This window comes from Trichosurus vulpecula, chromosome 9 (assembly GCF_011100635.1).
Source record: "Trichosurus vulpecula isolate mTriVul1 chromosome 9, mTriVul1.pri, whole genome shotgun sequence".
In the NCBI taxonomy this organism is placed as follows: domain Eukaryota; kingdom Metazoa; phylum Chordata; class Mammalia; order Diprotodontia; family Phalangeridae; genus Trichosurus; species Trichosurus vulpecula.
The window spans coordinates 46,279,433-46,292,053 of record NC_050581.1 but is presented as its reverse complement, the minus strand read 5'-3'; the positions used below and the strand labels follow the sequence as shown (position 1 = coordinate 46,292,053).

At 38.5% G+C, this 12,621-nt stretch overlaps 1 protein-coding gene across 1 annotated transcript in view; it reads right to left on the bottom strand.

The window, feature by feature from the left end:
* Nucleotides 1–8,634, bottom strand: part of ERCC4 (ERCC excision repair 4, endonuclease catalytic subunit) — a 41,522-nt gene extending 32,888 nt beyond the window's left edge. The window contains exons 1-4 of the mRNA XM_036738738.1: nucleotides 8,172–8,634; nucleotides 6,231–6,411; nucleotides 3,735–3,930; nucleotides 2,771–2,978 (exon numbers count right to left, since the gene is read on the bottom strand). Coding sequence (XP_036594633.1) covers nucleotides 2,771–2,978; nucleotides 3,735–3,930; nucleotides 6,231–6,411; nucleotides 8,172–8,345 — 759 coding nt within the window. The 5' untranslated portion in view covers nucleotides 8,346–8,634. The remainder of the gene's footprint in view (nucleotides 1–2,770; nucleotides 2,979–3,734; nucleotides 3,931–6,230; nucleotides 6,412–8,171) is intronic.
* Between the last annotated feature and the right edge of the window lie 3,987 nt (nucleotides 8,635–12,621).

The following is a 12,621-nucleotide window of genomic DNA, read 5'->3' as shown; positions in this document are numbered from 1 at the left end:
GATTTGATCAGATTTGTATTATCTTCCTTGTTTAACTTTCTGTTGGGTTTACCCAGTTTTGAAGGAAGAACATTAAGATTCTATTATTGTGTTACTATCAGAATCTTCTTGCAATTCTCTTAATTTTTCTTTTATGAATACATCTGTTATATCATTTAGTGCATATACATTTAACAGAGTTACTTTAAAATTGCCTTTGTGGCCTTTAAACATAATGTAGTCTCTCTTGATTTAAATTTTTTGTTATTTCCTAATCTGAGATTATTATGACAAATCCTTCATTTTTAAGAGTCAATTAAGCAGAGCAGATTTTGTTCTACCCCCCCACCCTTGTTTTCAATGTATGTTTTCAATGTTTCTTCTATAAAATAAATTCTTGCTTTTTTCCCCTTACTTCTTCTAATCTCTCATATTTCTTGGTAAATTTACTCCATTAACATTTAGGGTTATAATTGTTAAATATGTTTTCTTACACTACGTACTTATATAAATATATATGCAACATGGCATATTGGATAGAGTTGGCCTTAGAGCCAGGAAGATCCGGGTTCAAGTCCTGTCTGACCCATAATGGCTGTTTGACTGGACAAATTATTTATCCTCTTGGTGCCCCCCAGGCTGCTAAGACTTCCTAAGGTACAGACCTTTATTGGAAGAGAAAATTCCATATCAGCAATTTACCATACCTTTGAAATCATAGGTCCAAAAAATACCAAATTATACACACACACACACACACGCACACTACAAATTTATCTCCTCTTTCAAGGTAGCATTTAGTTTCTGCCATTTGTTTCGCTTATACTAATTTGAATCCAGTCTCTTCCTAGTTCCCAGCTAAAATCTCACCTTGTTCAAGAAACTTTTCCCTATCCTTCTTAATGCTAGTGCCTTCGATTAGAGGGAAGACAATCTTAGAGAGTATCTTCACTATATATATATAGATACATATATCTATATATCTATATATCTATATATATAAACACCTATATATACCTTGTTTGTACATAGTTCTTTGTATGTTGTTTCTCCCATTAGACTGAGTTTCTTGAGAGCAGGGACTGTTTTTTGCCTTTCTTCCCGTTCTTTGTGCTTACCACAGTGCTTGGCACATAATATGTGCTTAATAAATGCTTGTTGCTTCCTCTTCCCAATTCTCCCTCCCTCTTTCCCCCCTCCCTTCCAAAGCTCCTTGGGTTTACTTTTATTACTATTATTCTGTCTCTTATGTTTGTTTAACCCTTCCCTTTCCTTATTGAGATAAATACCTAATCTTCTTTCCCTGACTTATCACATCTATTATTATGTTTCAGTGACATCAATTTCTAATGCTTCACCCTTTTATGAGTTATAAAGAAAACAAATGTGTTATTTGTTGTAGAAGAGGGTAAATGCATTCCTAAGTAACCCCTTATTCTGGTTTCTTCCTGGGATTCTCTTTAAATATTTTATAGAAAGTCACTTTATAAAAATGATTACCTATGTTCCGTTCCTAAATACTTATTTTAAAGGATGTAAAGGTTTAGTTTAGTGTATATTGATAAAAAGAATTCATAATATAAAAACAAATTCTTTTAATGTTGCTAAAAATGTTTAACATAACTTTTACAAAAAACATTACCACTACTGTCACTACATGGCATTATTTTAGCTTTTAAACAAATGAACACTGGGCAGGAATAACGTTTCAGTTATACGCCTCTTTTGAAGAACTCCAAAAGACAAGTTATGGCCATATATAGACTTGGTTACAAAAAGGCTCCCTAAAACAGCACTTCAGCTTTTCCAAGTCTGAGGGATGATAAAAAGCAACTCAGCCCACAATAGAGAGATACATCAATTGTGTTTTTCCATATTTTCCACAACTTGAATGAAAATGCATGTATTTTTATTAGCATGTACCAAATAATAAAGAAGCACATGGAAATAGAACATATGTACTATAAACATCCCAGTTAAGTGACTCTCTATGAAATACTCTGAAAGAGAGGAATATTAAATTGAAGCTGCTTTACTAAAACATTTACTTCTAATAGTAAATAGATTATTCAAATAAAGGAATTAAAAGTAATTTTCCCTACCAACATATAAGAAAAACATAGTAATCAGGAAATAAAAAGTCAGCTTAATATTCTGAAACTCATGTTTTAGTTAAAATTAACCTATGATTAAAATAAACTACAAAAGTTATACCTGAAAGGTGTAAAAATATTACACTCACTTCTATGTTTTCACAAAAGATTACTAGATAAAAGAAATATTCCTGCAACTATTACTTTCTCACCAAGTCATAAAATCATTTTAAGAGAACCTCTCACTTTTTTCCATACTAAAACTCACCAATCCTATTTATCCTTAAGAGAAAAGAGAAACAGAGATGAATATAGTGTTATAAAGTTGCCCTAATGTAATATTCTCCCCACATGTCCTGCACATATTTAAACTATGCAGGGTTTTTTTTTTAAAAGCAAATACCACATTGTTAAACAACAAAACACCATAATTTCTTCTTTTAATTAGACTTAAACTGGAGGACAAACAAATCATTAGTATTCTTGCCAAGAAACAAACTGCTATATATATATGGATTTCAGTATATTGTTACTTTGTTTTGTTTACAAATAAATCAAAAGAGCTACATTTTAAATAGCTTCTAAATTAATTCTGGAATGATAACAACACATGCCTGAAAGGAACAACTCAAGCATTAAAATATCTTGCATTCTTTAAAATGACAATACAACATAATCTGTAAGTAAAAATAAAGTACCTTGTCAAAAGGTTTTCCAATAGCATTTTCTAAAGATAAATCTTCCACTTCAAGAGATGGATTGTGGCACTTTAATTCCTTCAGACATGCATTTAGAATGTCCAGAATAGCTGTCTGGATAGCAAGCATGGCAGGAGTCATGGCAACGTGTATTTCAACTACTTCAGGCTTGTGTTGTTCTAAAAACGAGTTAACTGATACATGAAACCTAAGGAGAGTAATATTTTATAAAGTATGAACTAGTATTTTAATAGTTACAACATTTAGATCATGGGTTCCAGTTTTAATACTCAATAATGTTCTAAAAAATAAAAGTAAAGAAAAAAAGAAAGTATTTCAAGAGAAATACTTAGCACAGTGCCTGGCACAAGGTAGGCACTTAATAAATGCTAGCTGATGCTAATGTATAAAATGATTATGAATGCAGGTAGAATATATCATAATTAAGGAAAGAGAAAATTATAGGACTTTTCTGTAAATATCATACTGAACAGTTAAAATACACATCAGTATTAGCTCTGAAAGTGCTTGAAATTGGAACCCTTGTTCAAGTGCCTCAAGTGCACTTTATGTAAGTTTTTCAAAATGTTCTTGCCTGTTAAGCCTTGTTGAATAACCTCTAAATTTGGAGAGAAGTATATTTCTTTGCTTAGAATTTCCTCTATCTCGGCCTTCAGATATCTGAAGGTCCCATGCAAGGTTTTAAAGAAAATTTTAAAAGAGGCTCTCAAGTCACCTGTAGTATAATTTTGGTGGAAAATGGAAGGGACCTGACAACCAAACCCTTTCTATGTTACCAAAGTGTTATAACTGTATAGACCACAGATTCATATGTCTCTGTTCTAGTTGGCACATTTAACAGTGTTATTATCATGCAAAACTAACATGTAAAATGATTATTATACAATTGATTATGACAGACAGTAGTAATCATAAAAATATTCCGTATAACATGGTAATTTACCTTGGCCACAGGTACAACTTCCTTACAAAAAGATTTCTCATTACTCTCTCCACATGACAAAAGCCAGTATCAAAGGCAACTGCATTATCTGAGAAAGCTTTAATAAAACCGTGCTTATTTTTTTGACGAAAGAGACGCAAGATAAAGGCTTCCTGACAAGAGTCAATGATTTTGTGAGCTTTATAGACCAAGATGCCTAAGAGGAAAAATAAAGATTTTATAGCTCAATATAAAAAATTGAGATTGGAAAGCTCATTTCTATCCCCCCGCTAAATGTATTTCATAATCAGGAAATAAGAAAAGTAAATCGTTTCCAATCCTTTTGTGGTATGTTATGCTAGCGAGGAATAAATACAATGTAGAAATCCTTACTGATGCCATCTTTATTACAACAACCCAATTATTAAGACATTTTGAAGTGAGAGTTTAATTACATTGTTTTAACATTTGAATAGCTTTTGCTATGTGTATTTTGGGACAGCTAGGTGGTGCAGTGGATAGGGGGTGCTGGGCCTGCAGTCTGGAAGATCTGAGTTCCAATCTGGCCTCAGACACTAACTAGATGTGTGCCCCTGGGCAAGTCGCTTAACCCTATTTGCCTCAGTTTCCTCATCTATAAAATGAGCTGGAGAAGGAAACGGCAAGCCATTCCAATATCTTTCCCAAGAAAACCTCAAATGGGGTCACAGAGAGTTGGACATGACTAAACAACAACATTTAATGAATGGGTTAAAAAAAAAAGACAGGGTAGCTAGGTAGTGTAGTAGATAGAACACTGGGCTTGAAATCTGGCCTGACATTTGCCAGCTGTGTGACCTTGGGCAAGTCACTTAACTGTTTATCTCAGTTTCCTTTTCTGTAAAATAAGCTGGAGAAGGAATTGGTAAACTACTCCAGTATCTTTGGCAAGAAAACCCCAAAAGACATCACGAGGAGTCTGACACGACTGAAAAACAACTTAAAAAAAAGATATACCACCTTGTATTTACTGTTTCCAAAGCATTTCTAAACATTCTATCTCATTTGATTTTCCCAATAACCTCGTGAAATAGACACAGCAGGTATTATGATCTGTATTTTATAGCTGAGGAAACTGAGGCTTAGAGAGGATAAATGGCTTGCTCAAATTTGAGCTAAGACTAGAATCTATGTTTTCAGAATCCTAGCCCAATACTCTTTTCACTATTTTCTGCACCCTCAAAACATTTGTAAATCTAGATTATACATAAACTGTAATAAATACCACCCTTTCTTGTGAAGAACAATATATTTTATGTGTAATATACCTAAACTCTTGGGATGTCCCTGATTTTCTCATTTCTACAAGTTTAATAAAACTGAATCAATTCAGATCTCACAAATTTGGAAAGGGACTCCATTATACAATCCCTTTGTCATGAAGTGGGTGGTGGGATGAGTTAAGACTTATAGGAGACTCCTTTTGGAACTGACTGAAACTCCCTCATCAATTCAGACTCAAAACTCCTGGGTAATTTATAGCCCTGTGGGGTTAAGTGACTTGCCTAGTCACCAAGCTACTGTGTGTGTCCAAGACAAGACTTGAAGCCAGGTCTTCCTAACAGAAAAAAGGCAGCTCTATATCAACTAACCAACAGGGCCCCTCTGTGATAGGTAATGTCAAATTAAGCAAAATGAGACTAAGAGAACATTAAAAATATACCTTTAATATTACAGTATCCCCAATATATATGCAAAGTTATTATGCTGATTACAAATTATTCTTAGTTATTAATTAAACAGATTTCTTAAGGACTCTACTAACAACTTATAGTATTAAGGTACTGTAAAAAAAAAAAGGAGCCATGGTCTTGGGATTTCATTAATTCAGACTGGTTGTCTCAAATTGGTTCAAATCAGATTTTATCAATGAAAGTCACTGTCAGAATAATACTGACATCTAGTGGTAATATAAACAAAATCACTTTTATTTTTGAATCCAAAATCAGAAAAAAAAATTAAACAAAAGAAAAAAAAACTTTTGAAATAGCAGTAAATGATGTTAGATTTTATGATGAATCCATCATAGTTGTTACAAAAAATTATTGTTTGTTTTATTTAGAGGGCAATAAATGCTCAAATTTAGCACCTATGCTTTCAGCAAACACTGACTCCTAAGTTCGAGGAGTTACAATGTATAACATGTGGCTCCTCGACTCCTACTTCTAAATCTACTTAAGACCTAGATGATTTAGTGAACAATAAACTTTGAAATATACATTCTAGTTTAAAAGCAAAACTTGTTATTCTCAAAATCAATTAAGCCAACCAATTAGTTTAATCCCTAGTTTATTAAGCAGGAAATATATTTTTCTTAAGAAAACAGGTAGAAATTTCATTTGACAAGTGAAGCTGAGAATTTTTAAATGATAAAAATCTGGTTAGCATACAAAAGTCAATATGATTCTAAAAGCCAAATGATTCTATTTATCGTATACCTAAAATGTAAGGAAAAGAACACTTAAAATACATTCTTACCAGTAATCAAATCTGAAGGAATTCTGTCAGTCAAGAAATCTACCACAAGAATTCGACTTGTTACAAAGAGGACGCCACCTTGGGTATAAACGTCATATCTACTTGCACTTGCAATTTCATTTGTCACCCGCCGAGGAAGGTGTTCAACTTCCTCTAACTTCAGCTGATTGATAAAATACTCCTAAACCAAATCAGATTTCATTAGACTATTTAATTTGACAATTCTGTAAATGGCTACAGATAATAAAATTATAAGGTACCTTTTGTAGGGACAAGTGATTAAACTTCAACGTATAAGCAAAGGTACAGCCCCATACTACTCTCCTAAGGAAGCTGTTTCAGTGATCCCTTATGGCCTCTAAAATAAAATAAAAATTCCTGTTTGGCATTTAAAGCCCTTCATGATCTGGCTCCAACCTACTTTTCCAAACTTATTTCGCCTTATTCCCCTTTACACACTATGTGTCCAAGAATAAGTGTTTCCTTGCCAAGGTAAACCTCACTACATGAATCACTGATCCTATTCTATCTCGACTTCTCCAGTAGTTTGCCCCCTCTATCATCCCCACTAATGTTCAATCTCTCCCCAAATACTGGCTGCTTCCATGCTGCCTATAATATGTTCCTCTCCCCCACAGGTTTAAAAAACCCTCACCTGACCCAAGTATCATCCTATATCTCTCCTTTTATTGGCTAAACTTCTTGAGAAGGTCATTTACACCAAGTTCCTCAACTTCCTCTCTTCTAAATCTGCTGTAGTCTGGCTTCATTCAACTTAAACTTCTTCAAAGTTACCAATGATTTCTTAATTGTCATATCTAATGGCCTTTTCTCAGTCCTTATCCTTCTTCACCTGTCTGAAAACCTTTAACACTGATCACTTTCCTAGTCTTTTATACCTAGATTTTCAGGATGCACTGATCTCCACATCTTACATACCCAGTCCTAGTCTGTCTCCTGAGCTACAGTCCCACATCACCAAGTGTCTATTGGACATCTTACCTCCCCTCACCTCAAACACTCTCTTCTTCAAAATATCTGTATTATTGTGCAAGGCACCGCCATTAGCTCAGTGTCCCTGGCTCGCATCTTTGGTATCAATCATCCTAGACTTCATCTGAGCTTACTCCCCATAGCAGGTGTTGCCAAATCCTGTTGTTTCTATATAACACCTCTCATCTTATTTTCTCTCTACTCACATCCCTTCATGCTTCAACTACTGAATTCGCCTTCTGTTTGTTTTCTCTGCTTCAAGTGTCTCCCCCTTCTGATCCATCTTCCACTCAGCACAATGATTTTCCTCGTGCAGGTTTGACCACGTCACCCTCCTATTCAATAAACTCTGGTGGCTCCCTATGACCTCCAAGATCAAATACGAAATCCTGTTCACCATTTAAAGCCCTTCACAGCCTGGCCCCTTCCTAGCTTTCTTATACTTTACTTCCCTTCACATCCTCTACAATCTAGCAAACCCGCTGTTCCTCTTCCAGGACACTCCGTCTTCCTGACTGGAATGCTCTAGCTCCTCACCTCAGCCTTCCTGGCTTCCCTGAAATTCCATCTTCTACCAGAGTCCTTTCCCTTAATGCTAGTGCCTTCCCTCTGGGACGATCAACTGTTTATATCTTATTGTGTAGAGCTGTTTGTACCTCCATTCGGAGCCCTCACGTCCCCAAAAGTCTCCTCTCCCCCTTTGCGTCCCCATGAGTGTTCCCACCCCCCTCGCACCCACAAGGGTTTCTTGATCTTCCTCACACCCCATGGGCCTCCCCACTCCGCCCCTCACATCCTCAAGGATCTCCACGTCCCCATGGGACTCCCCTTCCCCGGCTCTCCCCGTCCCTCTCACGCCCCCCTGGGTCCTGCCGCGGAGCCTTCTTCCCCCACCCCCTACCCCGGCTTTCCTGTCCCCCAGTTCAGGACCCGGGCCCCCGGCCGCACCTCCTCGGCCTGCTGGGTGTTGAGCACCAGCACCAAGCACCCCGGGTGGCAGTGCAGCCGGATGAAGTGGTAGAGGAGCCGATCGGCACCGAGCCCGCGGGCACACACCACCAGTCCATCCGTTTCTAACAGCTCCAGCACCAGCTGTCGCTCGTACTCCAGAAGCGGCGCCATGGCCGCCCCCAGCAGCCGGCACCGGAACTCCCGGGTAACTCTTCCGGGTCCAAGGGCGAGCCAGAGCCGAGCGCCCACGAAGCTGAGCCGTCCGGAGCCGAAGTTTACTGGAGAGGTTTCGCCGAATCTGAGACGAAGGGAGCCGAAATCGAGCCGAAGCAGAACCGATAGGTGCAGACAAAGCTCCGCAGACCCCGAGCCAGAGAACCTGGGCGCAAGCTCAGCGAGCCGAGGGGAGGAGGCGGAGCCAGGGCCTGTGGTGCGGGCCTTCGCCTCCTCCCCTCCCCCCCCCCCCCCAGCCTCCCTGCCGCCCCGCACGGCGGAATTCTACGGAAGGTTCCAAGCGATGCTCCATTCCACTTATTACCAATTAATATTAAGGTGCCCCCCGCACCCCCGTCTTTTACTCATTGGAAATCTGGCCTGCCCTGTTTTAGGAGAGATGTCTACCAAGATTTGTTTATTTTTCATGTAAAGAAGTCAATTACCCTTGCTCCTGACATCGGTATTTGACAGTCAATGTTGTGAAACCGCATGGTCCATGCAACGACGCTAGAATTAGTGGTTCTCTCTAGTTTGTCTGCCTGGGTGATGGGTCGCTTAACCTTCCTTCCTTCCTTCTTTCCCTCCTTTCCTTCCTTCCTTCCTTCCTTCCTTCCTTCCTTCCTTCCTTCCTTCCTTCCTTCCTTCCTTCCTTCCTTCCTTCCTTCCTTCCTTCCTTCCTTCCTTTTTCCATTTTTAATTAACAGAACAGTTTAGGATGTTGTCCTGAGTCTCTCCCCATCAATGATGCATTCAGATGAGTGATTAAAAGAAAAAAATGAACAAATGTGTGCTAACTCATATCCTTACCACAAGAGGGACATCTTTGGTAATATTTGAGCTCAAGAGGTTTAGAAAATGTAAGTTCTAGATCTACAATTTTTTTTTTCTTCACTTACTCCTGCATTGGAAGTTTAAAGTAAGTTATTAGTACTGCCTATCACAGACGACTTTTAAAGATAATTCAGAGACAAGATTTAAACCAAAGACTTCCCAACTTCAAGGGTCCACAACGAATGGCAAAATACATACATACATACATACACAATACACATGTCTATGTGTGTACATATGTACATATATGGATGTATATATGAAGAGGGGTATATATGTACATATGCGATATATGTATATATATTCATATGTGTATATATGTATATGTTTGTCTATTGGAGGGAGGGCACAGAGTAGTAACAGCTGGGATGAGATGGAGGTGAGGATCAGATAGGGCTTCATCTGTTGATTCTACCAACAGAATTTCAAAGCGAACAGAGGTTCTAAGAGGTTGAGGAGCCTGGAGAAAAGGTAGTCAACAGTATCACGTGCTGCACAGTTGAGAAAGAATGAAAAAAAGGCTATCAGATTTGGCGACTAAGGGAGAGAGAGCAGTTTTGGTTGATAATGAGATCAGAAGCTAGATTGCAAAGGGTTAAAAAATGAGTTTGAGGAGAGGAAGTGAAGGCAATGGATAGAGCTTTCTTTAGGGGTCTGGCTGTGAAAAGAAAGAGTAATATTGAACTAGAGCTTGAAGTAGGGTCTAATGATAGTGGGTTTTTTTTTTAAAGAATCTGGAAGACCTGGACATATTTATAGGCATCTGATAAGGAACCAGCAGATAGAGATGAATGATGCATGACAGACAGACAGACACATAGAGACAGAGGGGGGCAAAGAGAGACAGAGGCTGAGACAGGAAGAGACAGAAAGAGAATGATTATGGTGGCAATATGCTAGAGAAAATAGGGAATGATATCAAGGAGACAAGTAGATTGGCCTTGGGGAAGAGAAGGGTCATCTCATCTGAGACTAGACCAAAGGAGTAGAGAATGGGGGATAATTTTGTACGGGGGTAGTTGGTTTTTAATCATTGTATTCCCTTTCACCAGGTCTGTGATATAGTTATAGAAAGTAAAGAGCAGATAACAGGTAGTGAAGTTTAAATATACTAACCAGGTGGTTTTAATGTAAAAAATGTGATTGATTTCTTTATTAAGTTCAAACAAGTGGACAAATTCCTTCACTGATTTAGAAAGGCAACCTGACTATTAGGAAGAAATGTATGGGGGAATAATTGGCCATATCCCAGGAGACTTTTACTTGACTGAACATTCCAGCTCTGAAGTCAGTCCAGGTTGGAAGTGTTAGAGTAGGGGAAGGGCATTTTTCTCTCCTAGGTCTTCCATCTGCCTTGGAGTCTTGCATGGGAGCTTCATCTAGTGTTTCAAAAGTTCACCTGTTTAATAGAGTTCAGGGCACAGTTGAGGAAGGAGAGGCACACATTCTTCAGGTTAACACAGATACAGAGAGATAGTCACTCCAAGTCAAGAAACAGCTTCAAGGAAAAGGACCTCTGGCTGTCTTATCTATTCTGATTTATCTGTTAGCTATTAAGCATCTTCAATCTGTTAAGAATGGGATACAAATACAAAAGAGAGACAGTCCTTGCCCTCAAGAAACTTATATTCCTGATTGCAGGGTATAATACATATGTGGGAGTAGTGACTAGGAAAAGGAGATTTGGTCTAGTAGAAATTCAGTCAGTTAGTCAATAAACATTTTTTAAGGGTTTACTATGTATGGGCCAAGCACTGTGATAGGCTCTGGGGATACAAAGAAAGACAGACAAAAGCACAATCCTCACGCTCAAGTAGCCCACTCTAATGGAAGAGACAACAGGCAAGCAACCACGTACATACAAAGAATATATAATACATATTTTCATCCATATAATATACATACATACATATATTGTTCATCCTTTGTTTTCAAAGGGGACCAATGATATCATGGGTGATGTTTTGACTTGGTGTAAATTGGATTTAAGTGAGGCAGAGTTGTCCATTGTTAGCTTCACTCTTCCAGAATCATTGAAATCCAGTGCCAAGACAAAAGTCAGGACAATTGGCCCTGGTTGCAGTGGCACCTTGGCATCTTTGACATCTGACAGAGCTCTAAGCACTTCATAGCACCTGCCTTTAGCCATCTTCATGACTGTTGGAACAAATTGTTTTCATGTGCCCATTCTGCCAAGGGAAGCCTTCACATGCTTGGGGTAGACATTCTATAACTCGCTGGCCCATTGGTTACTCTCAACCCTGTTTAGCCCATCTGACATATTGATTTTATGGGGTTTTACAGGCTTCTTGGAGCCACAGGTGAAAAGCTAGGTGGACGCCAAAGGTGGATGGGCAGCCCTGAAAAGGGCTCAGCAAGCCCTCACACCAGAGGTGTTAGTCCTCCCTGAACATCCCATATACCCTATGCACACACGTACACACACACACACACACGTATATATATGTATACATACAATACACATACACAAGCACACATATATATGTGCGTGTATATGCATATATATACATATATGTATATATATAGAAACATGTAGAATGGAAAGAAAGTAATCTTGGAAGGCACAACAGTTGGCAAGACTGAGAAAAGCTCTCATAGACAGTAGGATTTGAACTGAGTCCGGAAAGGAAGTCCCAGAAGCCAGGAGACAAGGTGGGAAGAGAGCATTGTAGGCAGCCAGTGAACAGGCATAGAATGGTGGGAAGAAGGAATGCCACATGAAAGGAAAAAGGCCAGTGCTTCTGGCTCCTAGAGTGTGTGGAAGAGAAGATTAAAATGTAAGAAGAATGGATAGGTATGTTGGGGAATTCTCTTGACCTCTTGGAAGAGGCATACCTATCAGTGAGGGACCAATGACTGTAGGTCAAAGATAAGACTGAAATTAAAGAGATTTATTAGGATGCTAAGGAATCTGCTCTTGCTAATAGCAAATTGAGATTCCTGGGGTACAGATTTAGTTTTTATAACCTTTCAGTCCTGTTCAGAGTATAAGCCAATCATCAGCATTCTGCAGCAACTTAGGATAGATTAAGTAAAGCTTTTCCCAAGAGAGGGAGTGGCAGAAGGAGGGCTCAGCCAAGGGAGAAAAAGGGGAGTATTTGGAATGCAATTAGTAGAATTTATTACCAGAGTAAGAATGCATTCCCTGTCCAAGGCCAGGAGACAAGAGAAAGAGATCAAATGCTTTTTTACAATTGTAAAAGAAATCCTTTCAGACAAAATTGCAGGGTCTCTTATCCAAGGATGTCAAGTAGTTGTTATAACAGTGGCTGAACCCTTTCTCTCTACCATGTCCTTGCATGAGGTTGAGAACATTCTAATATTAGGCCACCAAATGGTTGGGGGAATTTCTATACTGTTAATACATCAAGATGTCTCA